This window comes from Bactrocera oleae, chromosome 6 (assembly GCF_042242935.1).
Source record: "Bactrocera oleae isolate idBacOlea1 chromosome 6, idBacOlea1, whole genome shotgun sequence".
Taxonomy (NCBI): Eukaryota; Metazoa; Arthropoda; class Insecta; order Diptera; family Tephritidae; genus Bactrocera; species Bactrocera oleae.
The window spans coordinates 55,144,617-55,160,101 of NC_091540.1; the positions used below are offsets into that span (position 1 = coordinate 55,144,617).

General features: G+C 39.2%; 1 protein-coding gene across 1 annotated transcript in view; it reads right to left on the reverse strand.

Annotated features, from left to right (window-relative positions):
- Window positions 1-15,485, reverse strand: part of Dbx (homeobox protein Dbx) — a 41,646-nt gene continuing 26,161 nt past the window's right edge. Inside the window, exon 5 of the mRNA XM_036361779.2 lies at window positions 1-1,117. Within this exon, the coding sequence (XP_036217672.2) occupies window positions 92-1,117 (1,026 nt within the window). The 3' untranslated portion in view covers window positions 1-91. The remainder of the gene's footprint in view (window positions 1,118-15,485) is intronic.

Sequence of the window (15,485 nt, forward strand, 5' to 3'; positions counted from 1 at the left end):
CTTAGTTTTTTAATATAAATTATGTGAATATTTACACGCAAATATAGAAATAACTATTTATATTTATCACCATGTTTGCCATTTAATGTGGTCACGTTACACTGATCTCTTCGTCACTATCCGAATTGGAATCATCGTAGTCGTCGTAGTACATCTTCATGAATTCGGGATTTTGGAAAGGCGGCATCGTATGCGCGTTAATGTGGGAATGCGACGAAGTTGTTATAGGCGAACCCGGTAAGAGCACCCCATTGCTGGTGCTCGTGTGCTGGTGGTGGTTGTGTGAAACCTGCATATGCGGACTCAAAGCCTCACTCATGAAAAGGCCGCCGGGATGTGCGGCAGAGTGCAGTTGCAAAGCATGCTGCTCATTGCCGCCAGCGACAGCCACAGCACCTGCCAGATTCAGCATGTTGATGCGTCGTTGTTTCGCTTCGTTGATGGTCGATTCCAATTTGAATTTGAGATCTGCGGCGGCCAAATGTTTTTGCATTTCCGCATTGATTTTCGCTTGAAACTCGGCGCTCGACAACGGTGGCATGCCAACGTTGCCGCCAATACCACTACCACCATTACCGCAAGCACCAAGCATCATGCCGGCACCGGTATGTGGTGGTGAGGAAGCCGCCGATGAGGAGGCGTTCGATGATTGATCGTTGAGATTGACATTCAGTTTGGCGGCGACGGTCAGCAAGGGTGGCGGTGAACTCATTTGCATACTCGGCGCTGAACTGAAGGCGACCGCGGCGGCAGCGGCGGCCACCGCTACACTATTGGGTATGTGATGCATTAGCGGTGGCGAGTGTAATGCAGCAGCACTAGCGGAGGGCGTGCCGGTCGGCGATTGCATAGACTTAGGTGTAGTTGCACCGTTGTGTGTTGGTGTGTCAGCATTGGCGCGCTCCTCTTTTGGTTGTGGTGAGAGACTGTTTGTAGGCGGTGATGGCGGCGTCGGTGATAGCGGTGAGATGGGACGATCACATTTCGCATCGGACAAATCGGGATTGGGGTTGTTCTTGTTGGGCAATGTCTGATCACGTGAGCCACCGCTCGCGAGTAATTCGCGCTCCTTGGAGTTGCGCCATTTCATGCGGCGATTTTGAAACCAAATTTTTACCTAAAAAAAGATGAAAGGAAAATTTCGGATTAAATAATTTTGATTGATTAGTTGCATATGTGTATGAAATGGATAAGTATTTGAGAGGGAAAATTAAATTGTATCGTCAAAGTATCATTTTGCATGTCACGTTAGCTCAAAAAGGAACTAAAACTGTCCAAAACAGGTCAGAACTCTAACAAAATGCAAACGTTAAGGAAGGAACGTTTGGGTTGGAGATTTTATACTATACATTGATACAATGAAAATTTCAAAAGAACTTACAGTACAAAAAATTGCTAGTAATTTTCAGAAATTTCACTCGGTTTTATTATGGTGTTGAAAACTGCATTGGATTTAAAAGAAGTAAATTGGATGATATCAAATATTTAGACAAGTGGTTTTTAATAAGGCAATACTTATTCCGGATCTCTGGTAACTGCGAAGCAGATGAAGTAGCTAGAACAGGCCCCACTGAAAATTAAAAGAAGAGGCTGTAAAACTTCTTCTATGCGCATGTAAGGCTCTATACAGGAAAAGAATCACAACTATCGGTCGAGGGTTCCTAGACGACGTATCGGAAGTTGCTAACATAAAACTATTTTAACTGATGAACTTTATCAGAAGCACATTTTGGTTAGGAGAGGAGACAATAGAGTAAGGGAACATTAGTCCCGGTGGTATCACAATAGGCCTCCTATAGGCCTAGGTGCGCCGTCAGACAGCCACTCTATCTACCTACCCTACCTATTTCGGAGTTGGCTTTTGTGACAGCTGTTACTCGATTTATACTCAGTTTGGACTATTTTTTATTGGGTTATGTGAAGTCGCTTGTCTACGAAGATAAGCCCGAAACAATTGACGCCTTCAAAGCGAATATTCTGCGCGATATTGTTGACATATCACCCCAATTGCTGCTCTATCGAAAATATCAGCCGAAAATACAGGTAAAGATCTGACCTAGTCTACTATTCAGGGCTAATTAGTTTTAGCTTTCAATCAACTTATAAAATCCTTCCTTCTGTTCGGACATCATTAATATCATCAACGGGTAATGTAAGGGAATGGAAATCCAGATAATATTACAAAATTTTTCAAACATTTCACTCATCTAGTTTCTGTTTTTTTCAGTGCATCATGCTCAAGTTTTTGAGTGGCCATCAAATTTGTAAACTTTTCATTGCCGCCGGACACATCAGCGTTCATCCATTTGGCCTGGTCAGCAAAAGAGTTAGACTGAAGTTAAGTTTTGACATGAGCGAACGTTCTGGTTTACTTGTAACGTGGCACAAGAGCCAGCAGCAAAGTGCTGCTAAAGTTTTCCGTTAACATTGCTCTGCAACAGCTCCGCATTTATTGGGCCGAGCTTTTATGGCCGCCTGCCATACGCAGACATAAATAAAATTCGTATTAAAAATGCAAATAGAGGAAATTTTATTTTCAGCCAACAAGAATTTATAGAGACATTAAGCAACATCATGGGTTAGAGTTATCCCAACAATAATACAAAAACAACAATAGCAACAGCAACAGCAACAGCAATATAAGTTTAAAACTGTAATTGAATGCATATTTAGAGCGAGCAGCGGCGGGTGGTTGCTGGTTCAAGTGTTGCATGTGGCGTCAGCGGCCGCCCGGCTAAACTTTTTCGGCAAACTTGCTTCGGTCGAAGTGTTGCAGCCCTCCCTGACTCTGGAGGGCGTTAAGTTGTGTACTTAATGCATGAGTTTCGAGTGCCATATGTTGTTGTGTCTAATCGAGTGTTGTTGCTGCTATTTACTTCTGCTCTTGCTGTTCTATTGTAGTACTTAGTAAACAATCTTAATCGTCTGCGTGTGACAACCGACGAGAGAAAAGGCGGTAACCGTGCTGCCAGAGAACTGTTTTTGAATTATTACCAACGGTAAACAGCCCCAGCCGGTACTCGTCTTCGCATATTTGTGTGTGTGTGTGAGCGTGTGCTGAATGGTCGTGATATTTTGGAAAGATTGAGTGACGACACGAAATTTGGCGGATAGCGGAAAAGTTTAAAGTGGTGGACTACAAGTATTACAAATATATAAGTTTATTTAGTTTGCTCAGCATTTCTTACATTTTATCGGCGTTGGAAGAATTCAGTGGACTTGACAGTAAAATTAAGTGGTATTTAGATGCTTTTTAAATTATTTAATGAATATACGCGCGTGTTTCATTGGTATTAAAGACTGAAAAGATATACGGACCGCTTTATTGTGTTATTTCTCTGTACAAACGGAGCACCGTGTCAGATTTTGGTCGTGTCCATAAAGCTGAGGATGTGCTTTGCCATGTTTTGCCGAGGTGTTACTTGTTTATATAATTTCTGATTTTGCTGTGACCAAAATTGAACTTGTAGCTCCAATAATTCATTGCAGTAATCAAATACGAATTTTAATACAGAGAGTAGAATTCCTCAAAATATTTCTCATTCAATTCACGAACCTAAGTGCTTTTCTCAACACATTTTGAAAGCTAACATGCCAATTAGAAGCTTAATTGTAATTCAGAGATATTAATATACAAATCATAAATATTTCCGATTGTGAACATATTTAAAGAGATTCGTACCATTCAAGATTATGCCATTTAAGCTCAGCGTTACCTCAGATTCGCAAAAGAGCTTTTATTTAGGATACATTTATTACAGAAGTGGTTCGAGTCCTATATAAAATTTAATCATGAGTTGAAAGACTTTAATTGGAAACTATATATTATGATATAGGAATAAAGTTGAAAATCCTTTATTATCCATAAGGTGTTAGTCTCATATTACCAAAAATGGTAACGAGAGAGCTGGGGCATACTCAAAATATTTCCATAAGTCCATTCGGAGAAACACATTTGTGCAAAATAATATTATTTATGCTGCTTTAATAGGTAGTAGTCAATATAGATCAGTACTAATTGAAATTAAAATGATATCTTGGTATCATTTAAGAACCGAGAGACTCATTTAGTCTCCAACTTTCTATTATTACTACCCCAAAGTAAAAGCTTTTCTTTCTTCCTAAATCACCTTAAGGAAAAAATTTCCATTTCAATACCTGTATGTAAAATAATTAAATGCCAAATAATCCTATAATGAAGTCCAAAAATACTGAAAGCTCATTAAAAAATTAAAATCATGCTTCCGAAAGCAAAGCTGGAGGCTATACAAGGTAACAAAATAACTATGCATGAAAAGTTGCCAAAGATAAGCAGCTTCAAACTGGCCACAGAAGTGAAAAAATATTCTTTTATATAATATATATGTATTTATATGTATATTGTATATAAGTTTGTATGTGTATGTACAAAAACAATAAAGCATACATTGAATACTTGCTTGGCTCTTAAATTGTATGCTTTATAATTAATTCCCATCAAAAACAGACTTTCACAGCATCAAAGTTGTGGACAGAGCGAGCAGTGAGCCGGCAAAGCAGCGCGCAGCGGGTGACTCGACGCGGCAGCAATGGGTGCTGGGGCAGCATCCAAGCGAGCAAGCCCATAATCATTAATCTTATCGCCGCCTTGGCTTATTATTTCAATTTGCTAAGCATTCGGCCGCCTGCCGCCACAGGTCGCATGATGAGTGGTGGTGTGTGCGTATGTCTGTGCGTGTGAGGGTGTCGGGAAATTGTGCTTTCTTGTGTGCGTGGGTGTTGGTGTTGTTGTGCTTGTGACTTGCGGTTCTTGCTTCTTTGCTGCGGCCAAATGCGGAAAGAAACTCAATGACCGGAAGCATGCAAACAGAACTTCTGACGCTGAAGGCTGTGTGCGGCGCGTGGCACGTGCAACACAATAACTTCGGTGGCGTTTTAGCATTAAGTACCGTTATGCTGCGCTTTAGTTGTGTGACTAGCGCTGCTGCTGCAGTTAATAGACGTATTTAAATTGAGTTCACAAAATCTGTTCGCTTATTGAAGTTTATTATTGTTGGTGTTGTTTTTGTTGCGATTAGTATGTAGCAGCAAAAAATGCAATCACATTGATTTTCACGGATAATAGCCTTGTTTGCTGTTGGGTGGGGTGAGGCTGGAGTGTGGTTGGTTATTTATTTATTTAACTGTTTAAACGATTATGTGAAAATCCAATTACACGCCTTTTTGATCAATGCTTGATCAGGTTTATTAATTCATTTCGCTGTTGAGGACGAGTATGAGTGTTGTGTGCCTATTATGAGTGTGTGTTTAATATTTATTGTTGTGTGTTAACCATTGTTGGTGGATTTAAACGCTTAATTTTCATTTGCGACTGCTGAGAAGCGTTTTAATCAACTTTTAAAATAAAATATATATTTTTAATACAAAAGTTTCCATAAAATATTTTCAGGCTGCTAAAAGCTGAGTTTAAAACTTCATTTCTAAATACTAAATTTTAGTAACCCGCTAATGCTAAAAACTTTTATATTTTTTTTTTTTAATAAAATTTTTTAAAGAAATATTTACCAAACTTCTAAAAGGCTCCATTTAGCTAACATCTTAAACCACCTTCTTATATACCTTTGAAGCTGCCAAAACATCTGTTTTTGAAGCGTCTTAAAAAAGGGGAGAATAAATATAAAGTTAACGGCACTAAAAAGCGTCTGATTTTCAAAGAGTTTTGCCGTATTATTGGCGGCAGAGCCAAATTAAATCGAAACCAAAAACGGAAATGTATCTTAAGGCGAAGTTTATTTGCATATCACAAGCTATTCGCGATAAGAAGGAGCAAAAAAATATATGTAGTATTATAAGAAGCTATTGAAATGGTATAAGACCTCCTGCAGACAATGGATTAAACGTTTTATGCGAACGGAAATCGGTTTCGTGTTCAAAGCCAAATTTGCACATCCTCAGTTTAATACGAATATGAATTGAAATCTAGATGAGGCTGTAAATTAGGGGGTGTTCAGTTTTTTTAACGATCTGATTTTCTAATTGCTGAAGAAATTTTTAATTACTGCATTCAAGCTTAAAATTTTCCAAGTAAAAACTAACCTAAAATATACTTGGTTTAAATTGTTTGTCTTGGGATCGCGTTAAAATTAAAATCAACTGAAGATAAATAAGACTCTTAATTTATGCATCACCTAAATACATTTAATATATGATTTGTCGTTAAGAAGTTCTTAGAAGAAAACTTTTTCAATAAACCATAAACAAGAATCTCGTATACAGTTATTAGAATACAGTATTTAGAAAATAGTATACACTTAAGACCAAGATTGACTCGGATGGGTCTATTTAAATTGCGCGCGCAAATTGAATTATATTTTAAAAAAGCAAGTTTACAAATATTGGAGAAATGTGCTATAAATCAAAAAGTCTAAATTGTAATTATTCCGGATTTCAATATTTTTAATACATCTTTTTTTAAATAGGATTTTTAAAGCTCCAGAACTTTACAGTGAATTCCTCCTCTTTTTTCCATTTTCACTTGAGCATATTTTTGAAATTTAAGATTCTTTGGTATAAGTTTTTGGATGGTCCGAGTCATTGTTATATATGGTATGTAGTGGGTAGGTATAGTATAGTTCTTTAATGTAGAAAGGGTATCTATAGAGAGATTTCACATCGCCGCACAGGTAACTGTCCTACTGGCACTCACGTGACACAAATAAAGATTTTATATAACGCAACTTGTCAAAGTTGCAATGAGGCAAATGAGCTGGAAACATCTAGGCACTTTCTCCTCCACTGTCCAGATTTCGCCAGACTAAGGTTGAAACATCTCGGTTGCCATCCTTTTTACGAACCCGGTGTATTGGCTGGAATTGATATTACCCACCTCGATAAATTTGTGGGAGGCTCTAGGCATTTTGACGGTCTTTTTTATCCATATCTAGAAGTTTTGGAAATCACAATCGACAGGCGTATCTAGCTGTCCAAGTGAGTTTATTCGTGGGCTCGCGAGAAATCAGCCTATTTACCTAACCTAACCTAACCTATTTATAGAGAAGAGATCAAATAGTTTTTGGATTATAAGGAAAAATAACTGCAACGAAACTGATTGCGATGATAGCTTAGCGGATTTTGGAAGTATTTTACGATTCTGGGAAAAACCTTTCCCCAGCATTTTCTGAGCACTAGAAACACAAATTCCACCCTAATGTACAAACACGAATAATATGTTATGCTAGCTTGGCGCACATGTGCCGCAATTTGAATATCCACATACATATACAATACTTTGCGGCATTCACAACTCGTACAAGTATATGGTACGTTACCCCCCTGAAGGCATGCACTTACGAGATTTTTTGCTTTCCATTTTATGGGCATGTGAGCACACTTTTCAGCTGCTCTTGCGCGAATGACATGTCCAAAACAAATTCGTCTGTTTTTGATTTGCTAAAAATACAATATTGAGTATACAGCAACAACAACAATGATACAAGAAATAGACAAAAACAAATCATACGCTTACACCACCAACACATGACTCCCCTTGGAGTCACCCTTTTCTATGCTGGTATGTGTGTGAGTGGGTGTATGTAGATTTTTATTTGCTTGACTAAGTGCTGGGCTCTGAGATTCAAATTCAATGTTCGCGTACCAAAAAGCACGGACAAGCAAAAATAAAAAAAATGTGCGGATATTGACTGGAGCCGGGGCAGGAAATGGAAAATTTTCGTGGCTAGGAGTGTGGAAGGCGCGGAGCGTCGTTTCGATTATCAATTCACTCAATTCATTCTTTATTTGGCAACTGCATTAGAGCAAATTGTAAACTTTTTATTGCTTTTGTATGTGGTGGCGTCAGTGTTTGTGTTGGTTTTTTAAATCGTAGAATGCTAGTATTCCAGGATTTAGCGAAATTGTTTGTTAAATGCGTTTATTATACCGTATATGTGTGTTTGTATTCGTGCGCCAGCCATTGCGGTTATGCTATTCGGTACTTTGCCCCTGAAACATGAATTCACATATATATAGACACGTTCGTATGTGTGTTGTTATATGTGTGGTTTCTGTTTTTTATCTGCTCAAACGCTTTACGCTGACTTTTTATGGTTCTGCAATTGATTTACGCTTTGAACTGTCATTAGTTCTGTTTATTTGCTTGCGATTAAGTGGCTGACGTCAGCGCAGTCATGTGTGTGTACTTCAATGTACATAAGTATGTGTGCGTGGCTACTATAATATTATTGGGTATATGTTTTTAATGTGTTTGATTATTTATACGATAAACATGCAAATAATTGATAGTATTTTTAAATTTAATTTGAATACATTAGTCATATCCATATTTAATCCAATACTAGACTAATATAATTTCAGAATTTACTCGAAAAGTATACAGTGGGTTTCGAGCGATTAGTGAAGGGAAAGAAACCTAAGCTTAAGGTAAGACAGTTTCAAAGCAGTTTGTAGCCTAAAGTGCAATCACGTATCCGTGTTAAAGCTTCAGCCGAATCTGTGGAGTTTTACATTAAGAATGATAACTGTTAGCCTTTTATCTATACTTCAGCAATATTATGACGTGAAAAATGAGTCTACAAAAGTAAAAAAAGGAATCAAATCATTAACTTCGGCTGCAACAAAGCTATAATACCGTGAACAGATAATCAGCCAGCGATTTGCATCCAACGGAAAGCGGTTTGTTAGTTCTTTCTTGCCTATTTTGATATAACCAACATTTATGTTGAATTAAAGTTATCTAAAGAGGAAAAAATATCTTTTATGAATATATTTATCTTGATTTTTATCGGTCGATTGGTATGGCACCTATATGCTATAGTGGTCCGATCTGAACAATATGCTCGGAGATTGTAGTGTTAACATGGGCAAAAATCTATGCTAACGTCACGAAGGTATTGGTAACTTAAAAAGTTTTCCATAGAATAATTTAATTTTGGCAGCTATAGTTGCCTAATATATGCGGTTCCGAGAAGTGAGCAGCTTCTTGGGAACAAAAAGAAGTGTAAAATTTTAGATCGGTATCTAAAAACTGAGAGACTAGTTCGCATATATATAGATGGACGGACAGACGCCACATATGGCTAATTGGATTATGTTCGTCACGCTGATCATTTATATATATATACATTATAGGGTATCCGATATCTTCTTCTGTGCCTACCCAGCTCAGTATATGAGTCTGACCTTTTTATGAAACAAAAACAAATTTTTAGGGGTTGAACGGAGTGTTCATTGCGAAAGAAGCGTACGTCTCTTCAAACTATTAAGAATTGAGACCTTTTAGTAACAGAATTAACAGAAAACTCCAATGAAAGATCTACAGCAGATATTATTTTCAACATGATTTCGCAATACTTTATCTCCTTTATAAATAAGGGGTAAATAAGGAATATATCAATAAACATTTTTAAGTTGATATGAGCAAAGTAATAGAATACCCATTAGTGTAGTGTCTAATACCTTGAATTGATACTGAGAACCCTATAGTCGAATAAGACGTACATGAAAATTTGGCAAAGATAACTCTAAATAAATTTGTGGATTGATGTTGGTGTGGCAATTTATCTAGCTATTTTTTTGCCGATATCTCGTAAACCAACATATGTAAAATTAATTAAATCGGAATCTTTCGCTTGGATGTCTTGGTACAGCTACATATGTTACGTCACGATATAACTGTTTAGGTGTTTATGTAATTTTTATATGAAAATCTACACTTATTCTGTCTGTTGGGAGCTATCAATGCGTTGTCCGACACTGTTTAGTCGAAGACATTTTAAAGAGATCAAATTAGCACAGTTTGAATCCTTGTTTGATCTGTGATCATCTTACCTATATTATGGACGAAATTTTAGAATTATCAGCCAAGTTTCAGTTAAGTTAAACCAGAACAATATTGGTCGGTATTTCATAAAACCAATCTATATGTTAATATGTGATGGAAAAAGTCTAAGTGGTAAGAAAATGTGCTTCTTCTATTAATGGATTACTTGGAGAACATATGAGCAGAGTTTTTCGCTTTCTCTAAAACCATGACTCCATTTACATTTATTGCAAACAAACACAAATCTCCGCGAGCACTTTAAGATGGAAACTCGAGCTTTAACACCATTCTAGATTTCCAGTGCAAATTCACAAATTGCACGACTAAGTAATTTGTAAATAATTACATTAAAACAGCAGAGCTCGAAAAACAGTTAGCGAGTACACAAGCGCCAGACAAACATTGAAATTGATGGGGTGCCAGCGCGAGGTACTGACAACAAACAACAAAACCGCAAAAATGTAAACCACAAAAGTCAAATAGCCTTGCACTTGCCTGGCACTTGCACTTGTCAGTAACAATCAATGTTGCCGAATATCGAATCGCCGTACACCCCTGCTACCACCAACAACACCCTCACGCACTTAATACACCATTAAGCGCACATATCGAATGTCATTCAACACATGCTTAGTGCAATTTGGAGCAAAATTTCCCGTACTACGAATTCCCGCACTTATTCAGCGCTTTTAGAACTCGTTCAGCGTACTTAGCTAAGAAGCGAGGGTGAAACGCACTAACAGCGTAGCGGCAACGTGCCTGCAGCATGTGGCAGAGATGAAAAAGACGTCTCATTAGGAAACATATGCTTCGATTAGAGTATTTAGCGATGAGCTAACTGAAGCGAGGCATATACATATACATACATACAAACATACACATATACATACATACATATGATACAGACACTAAAAGTGTAGCCGAAATGTAGTAAAGTCGCAAAAGTGTATCTGCCTGTGTATGTGTGAGTATATACATATATGTATGTGTAAGTGAAAATGTGTGTGTGTGTTATTGCCTCGACTGCTCGAGCAGCTGACGCTTGTTTAGTTATCGTCTCGTTTATCCCTTAACTTGCATCTGCGCCTTAAAACAGGCAACACACACGCTGTTCGTCCCTGTTAGTGCCCTTTGCGCTAGCGCAACAACAAAAACCATTTAGCAACTCAATGCTCAGTCGAGAAGTCAATTTTTCGGGTAAAAGGATACTTTGCAAGTAATTTGTATGCGCACAACAACAACAATAGCAACACTAACAAATCGGAAATAACGGTAAACTCTTATATGCATATGTATGTAGGCATGCGTAATTTTCGCACAAAAGTGGGGAGTGTCAGAAAAATGTGTTACACGTTGAAAGAAATTATTTGATTGCGCCACCAAACGCACACACGCACACTCTAGCTGTTATAACTGTAATTTGGCAGTAGTTAAAGTGTGGTTGCCGTTCGCTGCCTCGACGACTTTAATGTGCCAAATTATGAATATTTTATGGTTGATTTCAGTAGCCGAATGTGGATAGCTTTTGAGTTTTTTGCGCATATTTTTCTTTTTGTTGCAAACAAATTAGTCGCTGCGCTGCACTGCATTATGTAAACGATTACGGTGCAGTAATACAACTTTAATATATGTATGTATATACTTGTACTCGTATATACTATTTGAGCATATATATTTTATTGCAGCTTATTTGTGTCATTATCAAGTTCACAGCGGCTTACGTGTTCATTTAAGTTGTCTGCGTGCTTTTCATCTAGTTGCGATTAATTGCAATTTCATTTCGTAAGATTGAATACAACATGCATTATTATTGACGCCCCATTGCGTAGGTCATCGTAAATTGACTTTTAATTGGCAGTTAGCGTTTACTAAGTCTCTTACTATTATGCAAATCTCTCATTTGCTGGCTTATTTTTTATATATATTTAAAAAAAAAAATATGTATTATACTTGTTTTTATTTGTGGTATAATTGAAATGTTAAAATTTGTAATGATAAATGATTTTAGCAGGTGATAAACTGTTGACACTACTCAAAATAATTGTAGAGTAAAATCTCCCGTTTTAGCTAATGATGCAAATGTCCTTTAGAATATATGAATAATTATGGGGAAGCAGTTTGGTTTATAAACTAGTTTTTATAGAAAAAAAGTATTAATAAATAAAATATTTTGTATGGATGATTTGGTCTGAATGTCGATTATTTTCATTACAGATTTTAAAACTGATTTGATTGCTTTTATGTTTAAGTAGAGAATAATGTGGTATTTGTACAATCTATACCCTTTAGTAGATAAACTGGAAGTTTCTCAGCTGAGCAAATGGGTAGCGTAAAGTGTGAAAATGTTCTACTCGATTAAGTTATTGGAGTGGCGCACCGTATACGAATTCAAAAAGAAGTTCGTAAGAGCGTTCCAAGGGATAAATTATATAATTAAAAAATTTCCTGAGGCCGCCATTTTGTTAATTTATAAAAAAAAAAAGCTGCGTTCATGCCCAGGATTATCTATTTGTAAAAATAATTTTTTTATCCGATTGATTTTAGATGCGTCTCCAAGGACTTATGATTGTCACCGCAAGGACCTGTTTTTGGAACTGGGTCAACGCAGACAGCTTTAACTTTGGAAATTAAAAATTTTTGTTTTTGAAATTTTCGTGACTCAACAACAAAAAAATTACTGAAAACTCTCACTTTTTCGTGCCTCTGACTAACCCCTTAAGTATAAGCATTGTTTAAAAAATTAATTAGAGAGTCGTTACATCCTCAAAAACGAAAAACACTGTTTGATGTGCTCTATGAGTCAATGATTCCCGGCTTATATTTCTTCGAGGCCGGCCATAATGTTACAGTCCTTGGGGAACGCTATAGAGCCATGATTAATGACTTTTTCGTGCTTGAATTGTAGGATGTTGATGTGTATAATCTTTGGTTCCAACAAGACGGCGCTACATGCCATACAGCCAACGAAACAATCAATTTGTTGAAGGAAGTACGCCTTGGAAGAGAATGTATTCGCCGTGTTATTACTGCAAAAGTGGTCGAAAATTGGATGGAATTTAATCGAGCCAGCCGCGTGAATTTGATTAAAGGAATCCTATATATAGACTAATAACGAATCATCTTTTAGTAGTCTTTTCGGAGACTTTGCTACTTGCCTTGGTTTGTGTCGATATATGTTATTAAATCATCTGCCGCTCATTAATACGAAGTATATATTCTGATACATAAAAAGGTTAATGTGCTAATGATTAGTTTTATTAGCTGAAACTTAGCTTGAAAACTATACCAAAATTCTCAACAGTAGATAGGATTAAGCTTTTTGTATAAGAAAATTTATTTTATGACATTTTTTTGTAATTAAAAAATGAACTAAGATGATTAAGATGCTATACAAATACAAAGCTTAATCCATAAGTAATCGATAAATTTATAACCTAAAAATTAAATAGCAATATTTCAGAGAACCCAAACGGCTTATAAATTGTGTTGCAACTTTTAGAAAATTAACATTTAAACACATCAGACAGCGTGAGGCACTGCAAGTTAACAATGGCGTAGTGGGAAAACCTAATATTAATACAGTTTGATTTTCACATCCAATATCCGAAAATAAAGTAACCATTATAGAAATTGATGCAGAGCTAACCCTTGGCGCGGGGGGGCTCTGATGCGGACATTTCCGTTCCCCCTTTAACAGAATAGACCCGGATGCTCACCCTGCTGAGCTAAGGGTCGTACGAAACAGAATGAGCGACAACAACAACAAACCAACACAAAAAACCCTAAACAATGAAACAACAACGACGACGACACCAGCAATCACCAAATTGACAACGACAACAACATCAAACTGCAAAGCGACCGTTGCAGGTAAGAGTGGCCCAGGAGCTAGGCGCAAGTTCAGCTTCCTGGACGCTCTTTCGCCAGAAGAGCGCGCACTGTTTGAGGAGCACGCACGTGATGATGACGACGTGCCCTCTAGCAGCGGTACTCGAAAGGCGGCTACTGCGACGAGTGCAGATAAGGCTGAACCCGCAGCAACCTCCTCAAGCAGGCTCAGCTGCTCGGAGGAGGACGAATCCAAACGGGATGGGGCAGAAGTGCGCAAAAGGAAGAGGAAGCGGGGGGGGAGAATGCCCCCTGAACCAGCAGCGGGATGCCCGGGTGGCCCAGATGATCCACGCAGGAGAGGCATGAGCGGTGCCACCCTAAAATGGTACCTCAGGCACTTGCAGGATGGCAAATCCCCAGAAGAAGCATTTAGACTCGCCACAAGCAGGAGCAGGGGCAGCAACCCATCTCCGGCTGCGAAGAAGCATGCAAACGCCGCGTCCGTCGCGGGACGCGGGAACCAGACGTTCAGCCGAGGAAACGCAACCCAGCCTGGGAAACAAGGGTGCGGAAAGGCGGAACCACGGAACGCCACAGAACAATCCGCGAAAAGGAAAAGCGGGCAGATAACGCCTCAAGAACCCCCAAGTTCAAAAAGGCAAAAGGGGAATCAGCCACCAGCGATCGGAGGACAACGTCCTGCTCCAAATCCCAACCCGGGTGATGGCGGTCAGCGCAAATACTCGGAAGCCCTTAAAGGCATCCGGATGGCCGTGCTGCCTCGCAATTATCCGGCGGAGGTCTTGGGGCCAGAGGAACTAACAGCACTGCAAGATAGCATCATGGATGAGGTTTACAATGGGTGTGGGTACACCGGCTCATTCCATGGTGTGTACTTCAGGTCAGGAATGCTGCTAGTCGACTGTAAAGACGAAAGGACGAGCACCTGGCTTGCGGAGATCGCTCCGAAGCTAAACGGATGGAGAGGCCCGGTCCTATGCGCGAAGAGGGGTGAAGACATACCGCCTATGCACTGCATGACGGTATTCCTTCCCAGGAGCGCAGGTAAACCCTACGAGTTTGCACTTGGTCTCATACGAAACCAAAACGATGGGCTCGGTACATCGGCTTGGAGGGTAGTGGACAGCAACATTGAGGACGCTGGATGGAGGCTCAACATCACCATAGATGACGAGTCCTACAAATTCATCCGGAAGGAGGGATTCAGGCTGAACTTTAGGTTCAGCAGTGTGGTAATGAGGCCTTGGAGGCCCAAAACCACACCGGCAGAAGGAACGGCGGAAGAAGCAATGGTGGTGGATGAGGCGCCCACTCAGTCCAGTACCGGCACACTCGGGCAGGTTGCTACTGCTACGGTGGTGCAGGATGCTACAGATGCCGCAGAAGGAGCACCGAACATATGTGCTAAGGAGTGTGAAGGGGAGCTACCCTCCACACAGGAGCTCCTAGAGGGGCTGAAGGAGCAGGACCAGCAGGGTAACAACAAGGACAGCGATGACGATGATCTGTCCCTCCTGGAACCAGTCCTGTGACCGCCACTACCAACATAGAAGTTGCCCAGGTGAACCTACACCACGCGACAGCAGCCTCGGCTGTTATCGCGAGTAGGTTCCTTTCGGATAACCTGGGTATCCTATTAATCCAGGAGCCGTGGGTGTATAGAGGGGAGGTCAGGGGCCTCAATACAAAAGCAAGCAAGGTAATCTGGGATCTCTCATCTAAGAGACCCCGGTCTTGTGTAGTGGTTAGGAACGATATTGATTTCTTCTGTATTTCAGAGTTCCTAACGCAGGATCTGGTCGCGGTGCAGGTGAAG